General features: G+C 45.2%; 1 protein-coding gene across 1 annotated transcript in view; it reads right to left on the bottom strand.

Moving 5' to 3' along the window:
* Nucleotides 1-18,253, bottom strand: part of CNMD (chondromodulin) — a 106,059-nt gene that overhangs the window by 46,891 nt on the left and 40,915 nt on the right. The window contains exon 4 of the mRNA XM_069639878.1: nt 4,980-5,093. Coding sequence (XP_069495979.1) covers nt 4,980-5,093 — 114 coding nt within the window. The remainder of the gene's footprint in view (nt 1-4,979; nt 5,094-18,253) is intronic.

Genomic DNA, 18,253 nt, shown 5'->3' with positions numbered 1-18,253 from the left:
TTGCCTGTACCTTTCTTTCCTGGGTCAGGGTCGTCACCCTGTGTAGATTAAGCCGTCATCCACAGTCTCTAGGATTTTACAGTGCTCCAGACCCCTTCTTTCTTGGTCAAGGAATTTGCTGGCTGGTGCGGGATTCAGTTGGATTTTCTGTGGGCCCTCCTGGACTTTCTGCTACTGGGCACTGCCAACCTGGCACCCTTAGTTTGCCTGAGGGGGGGTCACTTGTCAGACTCTTCAGCAACAGTGGGTCCCTTTTAGGTTTCCCCTCCAGGTAGTAGCCCTTCTACTCTCAGAGCTTGACTTTTACCACTTGTCTCTGACCGTTTGGTTGCGTCCTGCTCCAAGAGCTCCAGAGCACTTAGATACTCCTCAATACTCTACCACCTTCCTCCCACCTCTCCTTGAAGCTCTCCTTCCTCGTTTCATTGTACTCCCTCCACCTCTACTCTATCTGTCCATGCCAACCTTTCCATCCACTCCTCTTTCTCCCTTTGGTTGTTCCTCTTCTCTTAACTCTCTCTCCCTTGATGTTCCTCCTGTATCTCACCTTCACAGCGCTCCTCTGTTCTCCATCTCTCTCGCCTCTCACCTCTCTGTGAGTTCACCATCCAGCTCCTAATTCCCACACTTCTGGTCGGACCAGTCTGCCGTTTATAACCCTCCTCTCTCCAGGATTGAAGGACTAATGGTTTAAGTGAGTGACCTGGGTCCAGCTGTTATTTAGTGTGGGCGGTGGGTTGGTGTTGTTTGTCCCACCTTCCCCATGCGTGCTGAGGCGAGTGAAGATTCAAGTACTTTTAAGTGGCCCACGGCTCCGTGGCACCATGGCAGTCTCCCATTTTGGACGGCCACTTGATAGCAGTAGGGTGGCACTGATCTGTATTGCTGTGGCGCTTACCGCTATGCACGTATGCCTGACCGGCAGAGTGAATGGGAGGCCCCCTCTACCACAGCCAAGAATCTTGACGGTGTGCTCCACACACCCAGTCCATTTGCTTGCCATCAGTTAGTGATAGTGCTTGGTTTCTAAAGGACACAGTGCGGGGCTTGCAGAGTCGTGTGAGTAGGGGCTCGCGTGCATGCCTTCTCATGGCAGATATTTCTCCGCCCCTTAACTGCATACTGCAACGCATGCTTTTGGGCCATGGCAGAGGTTGCTGTCTGCTATGTCAGGTGCAAGGTGGCTGCGGGCTAGGGTTGGGGTGAAGGCTGCGGGGGACCACCAATATACTGCATGTGTGGCAAGCATTGCATGACGGGGGGTGGGCGAATTTTGGTCTCCAGGGACAGATGCCTTAGCATTCCCAAAATGACTTTGCCACGCCTCTCTCCACAACCTTTCCATCGAAACAGGTGTTTTGTAAACCTGCTTCTGGTACCAGGGTTTCCCTCCACTTTCCCCTTCTACCTTTAGGCCCTTTAGGTGTCCTTGTCCCTGGAGTGATTGCTTTGTTTTGTGGGTCCTTGAGCACCTCTCCTGATACCATTTGGCAATGTTACAGCTGGGCAAAAGTTCACGCACACCACAGACCCACACGGCAGATGTTGCAATGGAATCCTTCCACTCACAGTGATTCACAGGCGCAACAGCCACAGATGTGGTCTGTTTAGTTCGGGCTCAATTGGCCCTTGTGGGAAAAGAGGATGCCCCAGGGCACCACAATAACCGAATTGGTCTCTGCCAGTTGCTTTCTTCTACTCCTGGCCTCCACACCAGAGAGTCTGGCCGCATGCCTGCTTTTAGCTCTCAGTTGCTCACTGGCCCGTTAGCTGCTGCGCTATCCTTATTTACTGGCGCTGTTAACGAAGGATCATACCTACGGGAGACATCTACCAAGGAAGGGCTAGGGCTTACTTTTCTACTGCCAGGCTCTATGCCAGCTGTGTGATTATCTGGGCATGGTGAGTTACAGGCAGAACAGTGATAGAGCAGAATACTCTAGTGAGCTGAATGCGGATGGTACCTGCTTCTCATCTTCTCTTGCTCCAAAGCTCAACTGAGCCCAAAAGGCATCCAGCAGCACCTGCTTAGCAGAGTGGACTGTATCAAATCATGTCCTGGTCTGTTTCACACCGTGTGGTTCATCTGTGTGTCTATTTTAAACCCTAGAGTGACCTATATCTATGTCCTAAAGGAGTGGGTTTATTTGAGCTCCATATCTTACTGTGCGGCCTAATTTGGGTTTAGGAGGCAGCACATTCTGTGCATCCCATAAACGTCAATGGCACCTGTTTTTGTGCAGAATTCTTGGCCACTGGGGATAATGCACGCAATGCCATCTCTACGTTTGTGTGTGTACACTGTACATGCCATTTCCATAAGCCCTTTTACCCTTTCCAGTTACTTCTCTCTGTTGCCTTATTCTAAAGTCTACTGCCAGTCTCCCCATAGTGTTCTGGATTTGGGAATGCAGCCCCCGTATCTGTAGTTACATTTGCACGGTGCCCTGATGCAGTTCCGTGCTGTCAATGCGGGCGGTGCATCCCTCCACTATGGTTCTGCTGTATCCCTTCTTTCAGCTGCTGTGGACAGAACTAAGAATATGTTCTACTATCCGGAAATGTCAAGTTCGGCAGTGAGTCCTATTGGACGCATGCTGCGGCAGGTTCATACCGCGGCCTGCATTGTTCAGCGCTGCAGACCAGAATGCTTGTTCTATAGGTTCACATTGCAGTGCCAGGCGGAGGAATATTGGGTGATTGTTCTTGTTGACGCGCCACTCTGTGACCCACCCTTTTAGAGATGGACTGAGGCCACCTCTGGTGCCACCTCCTGCTCTTCTTGGCACCTAGAACCTTGGCTTGTTCCTCTTCTCTTTATTTCATGTTTTTCATTCAGTAGCCCTGTAGTCTTTACTCGATATTTTTAATATCTCTACTTTTTGTTCTATTAGGTGGTCCTGATCATGATTTTGTTGCTGAGAGATTGACATTCGATTCTAAATACGATTCTGACTCCCTTGTGTGGTTCAATATTCATAAAATCTTTCCTTGTGTTTTGCAAGATCTCATTCTCTAGTGTTCTAACTTCCTAAATATCTCGCCATTTCCGATGAGTGAACAATTTTGATTCTGAATTCTTTAGAATATTGTGTAGATGGGGAATCAGCCAAGGATACCAGGGAAGCTCTTTTCGGATGCTTTCTTCTGGACACATCCTCCACTAGATCCCTCAGCAACAGGATCCCTGGAGCTCAGCAGTGGCTACTTGATGACAGCAGGAAAGTAGGGTCCTGTAGTTCCCTTTAACCATGAGGGTGAGACAGAGCCTATGGTTGTGGCAAATCATATGCTTACATTATGATTGTTCAGCATTAGCAGTCTGGGTCCGAAAGTGATCATTACTCGCTGATACATTGCCCTCGTTCGGAGCAGCCTGACAGCTGCGCGACCCTGCCTCTGCCTCATTGACTTTATGGAGCTCATCACAAGTTTCCGGTGCGGAAATAAGGTGCCGGTAATAACGTATACCAGCACCTTCACGGACTAGCAAAATACACATCTGCCGGTAGGGGCTGTGATCTACCAGCAGGCCTGACCTGCCGGTAGATCAGGCCCCTACCAGCAGACAATTGCCACAATCACCGGCAACTGTATCACCAGCGCCTGTGATTGTGGAATCCCCACCCCATGGAGTCCTACGTGACTCCAAGAGTATGGGGATTTACCGGCATCTCCGCCACCCATAATATATCAGGCGGCAGAGACAGCAGTTACTGGCGGGATACTGGGGAACTCGTAATGAGCCCCCATGCCTTTTCTGCACCTCCATTAGCACCCGCAATTTGATAACGGGTGTGCCGAAGTCTTTGCCAACAAACAAATTGAAAAAGATAACCTTGCTAGTGCACACCTTTGTTGTCACATAATCCTTTTTCTGTGTTGTTTGTATCTGCATAATCAACACTCAAAACAGATGATGGCAAGGTAGTGGAAAACTCAGACTGTTTAATGTAGTAGAATCTTTTCAACGTTCCCCTCTTTCTCAGTACAGTATGTTTGAAAAGCTGTTGGAGAATCCGTCAATGCCCCCACCGTGGTCCATGAGTAGTTCTGCCTATGTGTGCAGTACACATAAATACCAATCATTAATTGATAAATACCTTTGAGCCATTACAATATTGAAAGGGTGAAAACTTCAATGGGGTCTGAATAAATGAGTTCTTTGTTTTGACCATTAAAGTTCTACCAGGACTTTTAAGAAGAACAGAACAGATGCCTAATGTGATTAACATTGAGAAATAAAAGCATTGGAGCTCAGTTGCCATTAGTTTCAGTTCACTCCAACCTCTGCGCAACCTCCGGGTGAACTATCAGTCCAGTCCCCATAGTGAATGAAGACCAGATGGCAAGAAAAAATAGACACCAAATAAAAAAAGAAAACATACAGGTTGTCCAACATACAAGTTGCCCAAAGTTTGTATGGAATAGGAGTTGATAGCATTCAGTTCGGGAAGCCTAGTTCTCTAGTTCATTTGAGCTTGTCAGAGAAATGTTCAGGACTTTGTACAGTAAGGTGTTTTATCAAGCACCAGTCCTATATGATCCTGTTGCATCCTGGAAAAGACGAAGGATGTTGCCTAGGTATTAGTCTTTATGCGATAGAAAAGTCAAACTGCCCATTATCATCTGAGCAACACACGATCCCGCACCCCCCACAGCACTTTGTGAAGAGATAGTATCCCAACCTTGAAAGCACACATGGGGGGCGGAGGTGGATACGCACATAACTCATGGATGTCATATTAGTCTTTATTATATACAGCAACTTCATTCTTTCTGATACATGTTTCGCTGAAAGCATTATGACACAGGTAAGCTTTGACCCTTTCTGCTCTTTTTTAGTTGTATTTCATGTATGTTACACAAACCCTCAGTTTTCTATTCTGTGCACAACATGCCTGATGTGTCAATCAACAGATTGTGTCGTTCATCCCTTGATCATGTACTAAATAACCTTATTGCCGATCAATACTTACCAAATCAAAGGAGATAGTTTCTTTTGTTATGCTACCAACATCTGGAATGTGGGCTTTCGCTTGTGCCTTGATGTAGCATTTCTCTCCTCCAGCAAATCGGATCCCAGTTATGCCCTAAAGGAAGACACGCCTTTTGATTACATAGGATCATGACTTTTCACAGTATACGAAATTTGCACAACGGTCAAGACTTCAAATGTGAGCAGTCAACAATTTCCATAAAGTGTTAAAACATTAATTGTGACTGAATAGCCATAAATGTTCCTGGTACTTTACATGAAAATGTGAATTGAGCGACATGGAAGCCTTGGCCCAATTTCATAAGAGACTAAGGCGGAGCGCATTCACCCTCTTAGTAGTAAAAATCCAGTCAAATTTTCAAGCGATGGGCAATGAAAAGCTATAAGAAACGTTTACATATTGCACATTTTAGTGTGAACTGGCTGCATATTGCTTGATAATTACAGAGCAAACCCCGAGATACAAACATTGATCAATTACCATTTGTCTTTTCCTTTCTTTCTCTGCTTTTTCATCATTCTGTTGCACAACACACTTTTTCTATGCCTACCACTTTTTCAGTAGTTTGCAAGGCCTTGTTTTGTCTGCCCAAACTATGCAAAGCACAGTTAAACAAGTTCTCTATGTTGCAACTCCTGGCACAGAGTCTGTGTGTGCCCACAATGAGTTCCTAAAATCTATCCGATCTCACAGTCCCTAACTGTTTCTCTAACATTGATACACACATTTTATCATGATACATCAACATATAAAAAAGGCATTGGGCCTTATGAAAAGTATGGTTCCATGTCATTTCATTGCAGGATGTTTTTTCACAGGGTTTTTTACTGCAGATTTTTTGACAAAAAAAGTATTGAATTTTCATTTTTATTTCTTTTTGTATTACTTTTGGGGGGGTTCCCCCTCCCAACCCTTGCCTAACCCCCCATCCCATCCCCTTTATTTTGTGGGATATTCTCGAACACCCACACCCCATATATGTATTTTACTACCCCCTTAAAAATTCAGTGAGTTTTTTTTGTTACAAATCTGTCGCAAAAACATGCCGCGATGAAAGGACGTTGTACCAAAGGTACGGCGGTGCAGTAATAAATGGCAGTAATGTGGTGGTAATTCCTTTACTGCTGCATTACCACACCGCCGTCCTACAGATTTTGTGGTGAGGTACAGGATTTTCCTCCAGCAAAAAGCTGGCGGGCAATCCACCAGCCTAACACCACAAATTTGACAAAATCGGCAAAACTACTGCTGGTGGTTATTTCGCCAAAATCCCCACGCAGTCCTATTGACTCCAGAAAATGTTGACTTACATTGTTTACCACCACTTGTAAATCCGTGGGACCAACTGGTGGTAACAGTAAAACCATTTGGTGGTATTTTGGTGGATTTACAGTTGGAATACCGCCAACCTTGTAATGAGGCCCATTAATATTTCTAGTTCCTTCACTGTCAATATCACATGTTCAACTTGTGGGAAGGTACAGAGCATTACAATGAAAATATTAAATTGTTGTTGTTTTAGGATTATCAATGGATTTATATAGCGGCAGTCATAAATCCATTGGGAACTTGTTACAGAGAGAGGGTGAGTAGCAGGAAAAGGCCTGTTTCATGTTTTTCCCTCTCTGGTGTGGCTGCTTCCAGTGGTGTGATTGCCTTAGAGGTGGTGAGTTTCTCGACCAGGTAGTTAAAAGAATCCGAGTACCAGTCCACTACACAACATTTCATCTGTGCCCCGATTTGTGTCCATTTTATGCGGGGTCCTATCATTTTTCCTTACACAGACCTGTGCTGATTTTGAATCCTGAAAGTGATCCACCCAAGAAAGGTGTTTCTGGGGCTTCCTTACAAAGTACACAAACTGCACCAGTGTCTAGCCGCAACTAAGGCCAACCTCACACATCCTGAAATAGGCTTTGGTAGGACATAGAATACTCTCATAAAGCAATGAACTCCATAAATATATGGTTGACATTTGATGTGGGTCTGTATGGTTCCTTTGTACTTAGGTTTTCATAGAAATTCTCCAAACAGTCAAGTCCTACACAGCATCCTCCTCCAGCCTACATTCTGTGCAACGCCTATTTTTATTGGGTATTTATTCAAATGGGCACATCTCCACTGAGAGGACTACATCTGTTACAGTGCATTAGGCATTGTCAGAGAAATGTTCAGTCTCAAACAAAGCACACACAATGAACTGCATCATGCTGTCATACAAATTATGAGTGCAATTTACGCCAAACCTAGACAAAGAACAACATGAAATAATATGTGCAAAGTTACATTGTAAAACATATAATTATCCCTGAAAGCAGGACATGGCACAATGATTATACAAAATCAACACGTTTCGTATGTAATACATGAAACAATAGCAAAAACATAAATAATGAAAGAAAGATGCAAAAAATCAAAAAAGGAGCAATATTGTTGTGGAGAACATTTTGAATGTATCTTAATGCTGTCAAATCCACTGTGGATGTTGGTAGTAAGTTTTGGCTGAGCAAGGGCCACAGAAGAAATGGCCAAGCCTTTATCGGGACAAGGTAAAGAAGTTAAAAATAATAGATAAAAGACAGGGCCAACCAGAAGTGGGTAATCATTCTTCTATTCCCAATTTCAAGTTGCTGATCATGTGGATTGCCCTAGAATTGTTCAAAAGGCCAGGTAGCGTGCATCAATTTTCTAGGCCTGAATGAAGAGGCCAAATGCCTCTGCTTATGTGCATGGTCACAAATATCCTGCAGTGGTCAAAATGATCACAGGACAATTCACAGATGGAGGACCAACTTGGCCACTAGCTTCTTTTGGCAGCGTAGGCGTAGTTAGGTTTGTCTAACAAGTGGGGCCTAATGCAGTTGGGCACACCGCAGTGACATTAACATCTGTGAATGCCAACACAGCTCTGCTGAGTGAACATTTTTAGATTTTGGGTGGAATTGCCCACTCAGGCCCTACCCTCTCTACGCCTCTGGGGGCAGGATCCAGATTTGATTAAACAAACTAGATACGGCAGCCCACTGAGTCATTTGTTTGAAGTGAGACATTTTGTTTTCCTAAGAATTACATGGAACACCTGGACATAAAGATGTCTTTTCATGTCTATTTATGTATTTGCAAATGATCTATGGTCATCCCACATTAAGCACCAATACAATCCTTAGATTGCTAAAAGGAGAGTGGCCAAAGAGACGTTCCAGCAAGCTAAACCGCACTACTTTCTATGGCACATACTGGTAATCAAAGTACAAATATGGCAGGAGGGTATCCTGCTTCCTCCTCATTGGCTCTATCATGCTCTTTACAGTGATACTGAAATTCTCAAAACGGCCATTGGTTTGTGATTGATGTATGCATTCCCCCACAATCATCTCACGCAGCTGTCATGTAAGCAGAAATGAGGCTGGAACCCCATCCGAAATGGCATACATGTTTAACCCAATGCTGGTACAAATCTCCAACAGGGCTCGGGCTGCCACCAGGGATGCCTTCATGATATTCTGCTTCAGGGTATCTATCTTGTTGCGTCGTATATCATTGCAGGTATGTCCTGCTTCCATGAAGTAATGGGCGGGTACGGAGATCCAAGCATGTCCATTCTTACCATTCACCGTGCCATCCCACCACTAGAAGTGGTACCCGATGAGTTAGAATCTGACTGATCCCTAAACTTTGCACATTTGCTCCCATGCAGAGCCAGTAAAAGTGGGAGACACCATAACCACTATCTGCCCCGCTCTGGAGTGTCCATGGATGGGTACCTTGTGTGTCAGTTGTAGTAGGCGGCTGGACTTGTGGCTCTTGTTAACCACCTGACTCTTGCTGACCCCAGAATGCAGGGGCCCATGGGGTCTGTTTAAAAGAGCCAACCAGGCATATCACACACTTCCTGGGCTGCAGTCTGATGTTGCATGTCCCACAGAGGGTCATATATTGCCTTAGCTCTAGTAAGCCCTAAGGTCAGACATTGGAGTGTAATAGACCAGCACCAGCCTCTTCCTTGCAAGGAGGGGAAACTCTGAGTTCTCTGGAAGGCTTGTCAATATGGGCCCATTCTGAGATCAATCTCTCGCTTCTGGTACAATCTGTGTTCTTGGGGTCAGCTCCCCAGAATACTGTCCTTCAGAGGCCTGTGAATAGGTCACAACAGCCAGCAAGCGTGATGTGGTCAGGTGCTTGCTTAGTGAAAATCTGGCTAGTGCTTTGGAGAATGACTTTACCTCTTTAGTTTGATCGTTCTTTTATTTCTTTAGCACTTTAAATATTATTCTTAAATAATGTTACAATTAAACATAAAGGTAGAGATGTTGCTACGTCTGGAAAAGACCGGGGCTAAGCTAATGTGGGCACTGTTGGGACTTGGGGCTAGCTACCCTTTTGGTTGTAGTCCCTGAGTTTTTATTCCGGGACTACAATCAAAAGACAAGGGGCTATAGCCCCCTCAGCACCCCCCGCTCCACCCCCCCAACAGCACCTCTGCATAAAGGAAGACGTTACCGCAGTAGTAATCCAAACAAAAGGACACAGGAGAAGGTGCAGGGGGGCATTAATACACACACTGAATAGGATGTGTGAGTCACAATCACCAGAAGGAAGCTGCTGCCTGGTGGTGTTGGTTTCTCTTAAGAAATAATATAAATAAAATGTGAAAAATTCTGGAGTAGGGTATACACAAAAGTCCACAAATTGTTAAAGCACTTCTCACGCGTGCAATCACTAGCCAGAATCGCCTGCTACATCAATGTTGGCCTGCAGTGAGAGGAGCTATTAACACAAACGTCCTCCCAAATATCTCCAGGTTTATTCTTTGCTGTATACAGAGTGTAGTAATCTTGAAAATATACCAAATGGACGTTCTTTCGGATTTTTTTACCCATCCAGAACATTGCCGCCCTCTGCTTAGCCAAAGGTAAAACAAGTCTAATACACTTAGTATTTGACTTTCTTGCTGTTAGAACACAGCTAACAAACACCCCGTAGCGGATAGTGACAGTATGATAGCCACAGTCTTTTTCATTTCATCAATGACTTAACTAAAAGGCCTGAATTTCTAAGCTATTGCCCGTAAGGTGTGAATATCCCACTGGGTGTGACCACGCTTGGAACGTAAAGAGATGGATACTGGTCAAATCAGTTGAGATGTACAGGGCTTATCAAGTTTTCGGATACATCCAGAAGGTAACCAGCTTATTCATGGGCTAAGTAAAATATTTCTGGCATACGTTATCGTCCAGATCACACCCACTCATCCCTGGACAACAGTCTCATCGGCTCCATCTTCCTGTAATTGGAAGTATAGAATAGAAATAATGTCATGAGGGATGAAGAAACCATAAAACGTATTGTTTGAACTCGCCTGCAAGTTTAAGGGGGTCCGGGATACTGGTTTCAAAGTGATTTCAGTTTACAGAATACAGTATACAATTTATATTATTGAAGTAGTAGACTGCCCTATCACTTAGTATACTTTTAGCAAAGGAGCCTGCCATCTGTAATCAAGTGATTCCACTTACTGATGTCCGATCCATGCTAACATCTCTGATCATTCCAATCATAACTTCTCATCAGTGAATTTCAAAATGTGACCGCCAGCAACGCTTCTCCCAGTTAGATACATTATCCACCAGGCCCAGTGAGTGCTACCAACTGGATCTAGTTTGTCAGGTGTCCTTCTAAGTCGCAATGTTTAATTCATAATAATAATAATTGGTTATTTATAACACACTTAATACAGAAGAGGATTGTAAGCACGGACCCGGGATTCGAACCTGTGTTGCTCTGCGTTATCTTGCGCATTGCCACTGAGCTATACTACCCGTACCATAGGTTGATCTTTTCTTATAGTCTATTTCAAGGGTTGGTGAAGCTGAATCTCTTATGCTCCAACCGGGCTCTTTTATCTGGGGCAAATGATCTGGGAGGCACCTTTTGGGTCTACAAATCTCTAATCTATCATGGCTTGGCTGGCTCATGAGTCTCAGAAGGTAGTCACTTTTACTCCATCTGCCAAAAATGGTCTTTGAGTTTGTATCTCGCAATTCTAAGGAAACTAAAATCAGATCCTTTCTTCTGCCATCGAAATTGCCATATTAACAGTGTACGAGTATGTGACTGTGGCCTTTACAGACTTACTGGTCCCCTTGCTGAGTGGCTTGGTGACCACAATCCCAGCACTCCTGGGACCTGGTCACAATGTCCAGTTTACTCTCCTGGCATTGTTACTTCTCCTTTGTATCTTTGGGCCACCACAATTGGATCTTTCTGAACAATCGTGTCCCATTGGTGCTTTTGGGATTTACAAGGATGCTGCTGAGAACGTTCTATTGGTGTGTACTATGTGCTATGTCTTTTCACAACATGGTTGTCTATCCATCTATCTATGGCAAGGACCACCTGTACAGGGTCAGTCGCTTGAGATTTTGACAAATTCTGGAGCAACTGTGTGCCCCTTGACTACTAACTAAAATGGCCTTTTGAATCTCTCCACCTATTTTCCCCCAATCTACCCATATAGAGTTTTCATCAAGTCATCAAAGTCTTCCTTAACAGATATGTTCTCTTCAGTGTATGACTGAAACTCTGATTTCCCAGGCATTCTGCCAAATGCTCTTAGAGCAGCCCTTTTTCATTCTGCTGTAACCTTTGAATTTGTTGGCATCTACCATTTCCGGGTGGATTTTGAAGCTTGAATGGTGTAGTCACCAAAATGGGGTACTTCTTTTGCTGCTTAATGCTCCAGAAGAACACCTTCTTTTCTGTTCCCTTGCACCCCAACTCACAATATCTTAACACATTTATGATTGGGGATGTGCTTTGAACACACAAGACTGCCTGAAGGGTACTGTTAGTCCCCCAGCATTTTTAACATGGTATTACACACAGATTTAGGGAACATTCAGGTGCCTACTACCATTATTCAATATGTGGATGATTTATTGGTGTGCAGTGTCAGCGAGCACCAGTGCAGACAGCACTCTATAACACTCCTACAACTTTTGGCCTGCAAGGGATACAAGGTTGATAAGGCTAAATTAAAGGACTGCCTCCAGGAGGTACTTTATTTGGGTCAATTGACGTCTGTAAATGGCTAAACAATAATTCCTGATTGCGCCGCCTCTGTGAGTGCCACCCTGCAAGCCCAAAACAGTGAAGGAAATTATGTTCTTGGTGCTATGCAATTACAGTAGGGCATAGATACTTGACTATGCAGAGTACATGAGGCGCCTTTAACAAGGCCTCAATGAAGCCCCAAAAGAGGACAACAAAATAGTATGGATGGAGGATATGGTCACCAATTTCAATGACCTCAAGGAGGTCATATCCACCGCACCCGTGCTAGCAACCCCAGACTACACGCAAGAGTTCCATTTATTCTCCCACCCCAACAGGCAACTGATGACTGCATTGCTGACACAAGTCATTGGCCTATTGCAGTGGTATGCTAGATTCAGTAATGCAGGGCCAATTTTCATGTGAACAAGCACTTGCTGCTGCTGAGTTTGCCATTGAAAAGAGTTCCACTATCGTTACAGGGTGCTCTGTAACATTGTACGTCGAGCATGCAATATTTTCCATTTTAAAGCATTCGAAATCCACACTGACCATGCAGCGAGCATCTGCATACAAGGTTATTCTATCAAGCCCAAACATCCACATAGTGCGATGCAAAATGGTCCACTCTGCCACCTTTTTGACAGAAATGTGCTCTGACAAAACTTGGCCAATCATGACTGTGCGACTTTTGAGGGAGAAGATGATATCCCAAAGGCCCATGATGAACCGCTCGGGGGGAGGTCCTCTTTGTTGATGGGTCAGCAACAATTGACCAGGACACTGGCTTGTGGCACACTGGTGCGGCAATGGTTCGCCTGGTGGATGTGGAGCATGAGGTATTAGTACAGAAGAGATTACCAATGCATTTTTCGACTCAAGCAGCTGAACTCATAGCACTTATTGTAGCGCTGCAAGCATCCTAGCGGTACCATGTGACCATTTATTCAGACTCAGCATATGCCACTATTACAGTGCATGCAGGCCCTGCACGGCAGAAAAGAAGAGGATTCAGGCGAGCTGACGGATTTCCGGTTCAACATGCCACATTATTAGATAAACGTATTCACGCACTATTCCAACCATCTGTAGTGGCAGTCGTGAAATGCGCTGCCCATACTAATAACATAGAGTCTCACTCGGTGACGCTTCCGTGGATGCAGGAGTGAAAACGGCAGCATATCTTCCAGTGCCACATGTCTCAGAGTATCCTGTATTAGCACAAAACACTGAACAGTTGCTAACACAGTACAATGCGTTACCAATTGCACAACTAATTGCGTTACAGAGACGAGCACCACAAGAGGAGCTTTGGGTGAAAAGGGGATATAAGCAGTCCCCGACCAATCTGTTGTGGAGGCAATAGATATCTGGGAAAGTGGTTAGGCCACATGAGCGATTACTGGTCGCATTTGACCAGTTAACCATCCAACACACGTTTCCAAACAACACATTGCAGCAGACTTACAGGAGACCTGGTTTGTCCCCAACCTGCAGAGGAACTTAACTAAAATGGTTGTGCATTGCACTACATTCCAAAGTTACAATACAGGGCTTACATTAAGAACTATCAGAGGCAACGTGGCTCGCTCTACTGGGCCATTCCGCAAACTGCACATAGATTATGCAAACATGGGTGAAAGATGCAATGGATCTCGTTACCTCATTGTGGTCGTGTGTCTCTTCTCATGATGGGTGGAGGCAGGACCTTGTGCACATCTGGATGCTAAGTGCACAACCAGATTTTTGGTGTGTGAGGTTTTGTCCCGATGGGGCATGTGCAATGTGGTATACAGTCTTTATAACAAAAATGTCATGTAGAATGCACATATAATGCAAATGTAATAACAAAAACATAATGAAAATGTATGTGGGGGTGGGGTAAAGGGTTAAATCTTGTGGGGAAACAGTTGGGGTGGGTCATTAGGGGTGAGAAACGGGTTTGGGGGACACCCCCCAAAAAATGAAAAAAACCCAATTTGTTATGTTTTGTCATTAGAACTTTTTCGTTATATGTGCATTAGTAATAAAATTAGTCGTTATAAAGACATGTAACCGTGCAATGTATTGAGATCAGATAATGGCAGGCACTTCTTTAATTAACTCTTTAAAGAGATTTCGGCATTACTGGGCATCAAGCATCAGATGTGCACCATTTACAAGCCCCAGACCAATAGGGTCATAGAACGGATCAACGGCCTATTGAAAAGCAAACTGTCAAAGCTGTGCACCACATTATAGAAAAATTGGCTTCACTGTTTGCCACTTGCGCTGTTCAGTTTGCACCTGCAGCCCTGCAAGGATGGCCACTTAACACCCCACGAGGTGGTAACGGGGCATCGCTTGCACACACCTCTTTCTCCTATTAGACAACTATCAGATGCTCACAGGGCTGCGTCCATTTTGGGTGAGGAGTTTCACAATTATTTGTCCGCCCTAACAAAGGCGATAAAATGTGTCTCCGAACAGATTGCACCTCCCCTAACTGAGCAAAGAATGGGCGCTGCAACGGTCACAACAGCAACGTCAACCCCTCTGCAGTTGTTCCCCGGGTGACTGGGTCTATGTTAAAAACTTTGAGCACCGGTTGAGTGAGCCCAGATATAACGGCCCTTTTCAGGTCATACACACCACTCCCCTTGCTGTAAAGGTTAAGGAGCTACGTTATTGGGTGCACCTGTCTGATGTTCCCAAAGCACCCAAAGGTCCCGAGCACGCACTAACACAGTGATTATGCCCATATGACCCTTTTAAACGTTTGAGGAAATATACTCCAATATCCACACCTGAGCCCTACACAAAGCTGCTATGCATTACATTTGCAGAGGGAGTGTGTGCCCTCCCTCTCCCAATGTTGTGATATATTGCTGGATGGTTTGCCATGTCTATGTTTGGATTAGGTATTTATCTGGGGTACACTTTTATATGGGGGAGGGCATATAAAGCGGCGCAGTGTAAATATGAATGCTACTATTAACAGGTCTATTCATTATGTAAATATCACCAAGAGTACAGACCTAAATGTGTCCCCATTTTTTCTAACACACACCATTGCCAGAGATCCCCATATCAATGACCAGGTCAAAAGTAATAACACTGTCAATAGTACTAATGAACCCAATGCTTTTATTAGTACACATGTTGATTTCACCAGCTTTTTTGATGATGTATATAACAATGTTCTAGCATGTAGGAAGAGGAAAGTTAAAAAGCTCAAGTATGATGAGTACCGTGGACTTGGTTTAGCTGCAATTGAAGATGTGCACCATCCAGAACTCTCAAATATTTGGTACGCAGACATGAGCTCGGTGGGACGGAGGAGAGTAAATGGTAGTTATTTGTTTTCATTGATACCACACGCGTCGGGAGCATCCAAGGTCTTAATACCACAAGAACTACCAATTTTAGAGGCTCAATGCCTGGTTCATCTGGCACTGTGTAGGCTGCGAGGCACCTTTGAGGCGTGGAGCGTGCAACTAGAAGTTATGGACCCTGACCAGCTGCAATGTACCCAAAATCCTGAAAGCATCCTGTGCCAACAGAGGCCATACCTGAAGTTACAAGGTGTAAAATAGGTGGCGAGTAAGTGGCAAGAAACATCAATGAGATGCAATGCAGGAGGGCAAATAGGGTTCAGAGATTAAGTGTTGGCGCAAGTGAATGGAGCATGTGTCCTCTTTTAGAACAAACACATCGCAAAGCTGATGTGGATTGAAGCAATGGAAAAGCCAGTGAAAGTGCAAAAGAAAGAGACTTGTGAACTATGCTTTTTTAGTACCCGGCGAGGGAGCAATCAGAATGAAACAACCATTCTGATTGGCCCTAGCCGAGGCATTACCCGGCCGGGGAGTCAAGTAAGGCTTTTTTTTTTGTTTTCCCTTTCCTACCTCGTCCCTGCCCTTCCCATCCCACTTACCTTCTGCCTCCTGTGTCCCCGGTGGGGGACGATGGCAGCCTCCAGCTGTGTCACCACTGGGGACGCAGGTACATTTTCTTTTTCTTTTTTTTCTTTTTTCCCCTCCCTCTCTTCCTCCCTCCCAACCTCACTTACCTTCTCCTCCTTTTTTTTATGGGAGCGGACGCGCTAGGAACACTTCTGTTTCCAGTGCGTCCGCTCCCGATGGCCGGCATGGAAAGGGAAACGGACTCTGTTTTCCCTTTCCCGGCGGCCATTTACTTGCTCCTTTTTTTTTTTTTTTCCTTTGTTTTTCTGTCCCAAAACGTTTTGGGACAGAAATAAATGCTTTTAGTGCCCCGGTCACGCAAATCTTGCGGGCCGGGGTACTAAAAGCAATATGACCCTTGCGGTGGGGGCAATACCGACTCAGGTAATGCCCCAGGACCTTCGTTAAGGCCCTCGCTTCACTCGCCCCTATAACTATGGGCCCGGGGGCATTACCTGAGTTGGCAATGCCCCCGCTGCTTGGGTCATATTGCTTAAATAATGAAGCAACTGTTTTCGTAGGGGACAACCAGCGATGCAATAAAACCTTGCTCATTCCAGACCTCAAAAAGGCACTGCTGCAGTAATGAACTACTACTGGTTGTGTGGGCAGCAGGCATACTTGCGCCTCCCACCATCATGGTGGGGCTACTGCACCCTGGCCACGTTGCCCCCATCACTTCTCGTGATCCCTGAAGACCACCTAGCAGTCGGATTGAAGAACTTCCTCACCCCAACCCCAGGTCCAACGATAGGGGGCCTACCAGAAGCCTGTTGCAGTCCCCTATCTTCCGCATTTTGCCTGTAAAAGAAAAGAACGAGAAGTTGCTTCCATCCAAATCGGGAGGCAGTTTAAATGCTGGACTAAACTAAAAGGGTTTGATTGGTACATTTGACTGGACGGCACAGTGCCTCAATCCATACAACAAGGTGGCACATGAGAATTCTTTATATTCCACAATGGTGCCTGTTGGGTACCAAAGTCTTAGCAGAGATTATTCTATTGGTTCATAAATATGAGCAAATCAGGGGACACGTAGTCAACATGTAGGACCAGTCTGCCGCAATATCTGCCTTGTCAGCCATAGAGCGCTCGTGAGAGATTTGTGGAATCTGGATCTCACCCTGACTAGACTGCTGCTACGTTGCCCTGAAGAGCCCTCCTATTGCCTTTGTCATCTTGGACCTGCCAACAAGGGCACACTGCTTGCTTTGGACTTGCCAATGGTTAGAACTCACAGGCTCACAACTTTGAGCTTGTGAATAACATTCTAAATATTATGTCTGTCCACCAAGCACTGTGGGGCCACTTTACAGGAACAAGTGCTAGTAGTCCACTGAAAAGGCCTGAGAAAGCTTGTGGCACTACGGCAGTGGCAGCGTAATGGCACTATAATAAATAAACCATCCATCCACTTGTACTGATTTTGTGTTCAGAACCATAAGAATCCTAGAACCAGAACCTCAAACAGAGGTGGAGTCTGTGATGCCCAGAGGACTTGCGTTCAAATGACTTTGAATATAACCACCTAGAATAACATTAGCCTCCATTGATTTCCGTGGACGCGGTTGGCCCTGAGTTCATCTTCTAAGCCCTCGTTGTGGTGGCAGTTCAGAATAACATTTTGACCTGTTTATTAAAGCTTGGTGAGGGGTTACAGTTAATAAGTCACAGGCGTGCTGATTGAACACTTTTTTTTATAAGTATTTCCGGGGAAAGAGCCAAGATCCTCCTTCATGCCTGGCGGGCTCATGGGAAATGTCAGGGTGCGGGGTGTTTCTGGTGACATCCCGGGTAGATGTCTCATTACATAGGTGAGGGAGGGGCGGCAAGTAGATCCTCTCAGGGGAGAGAAAGGGAGCAAAAAGAGATGACCAGGTTGACTAGGCTCTTGGCCCGTGGGTCACCACACACTACTTTCCCACTTGCCAAAATCGTGATGCAAGCTGTTCATCTCCATCGTTTCAACGAGTTAGTGCTTAGCAGAGAAAACCTCTCAGTTTAAGGCCTTACTAAGTGATTGTTATCACAAAGTCTCTGCAATTAGACATCTTCCCCTGCCCCCAGCTGCCTTTCCACGAGGGTCAGAATATGCCCCCTTAGTACAGACATGGGGTTCCCCGCAAGAAGAGGCACAGATGAAGTGCTTCTCTGGAAGGGCTACTCTTCTCACATACTGACAGAAACCTCAGAATGTTTGTTCTTCAACTGTTCAGGTCAACCCATACGTGTAATTCCATTGGCTTCAGGGATATC

The sequence above is a fragment of the Ambystoma mexicanum genome, chromosome 7q (assembly GCF_040938575.1).
Source record: "Ambystoma mexicanum isolate Mex_15411 chromosome 7q, UKY_AmexF1_1, whole genome shotgun sequence".
Lineage (NCBI taxonomy): Eukaryota > Metazoa > Chordata > Amphibia > Caudata > Ambystomatidae > Ambystoma > Ambystoma mexicanum.
This window is presented reverse-complemented; position numbering and strand designations above follow the sequence as displayed.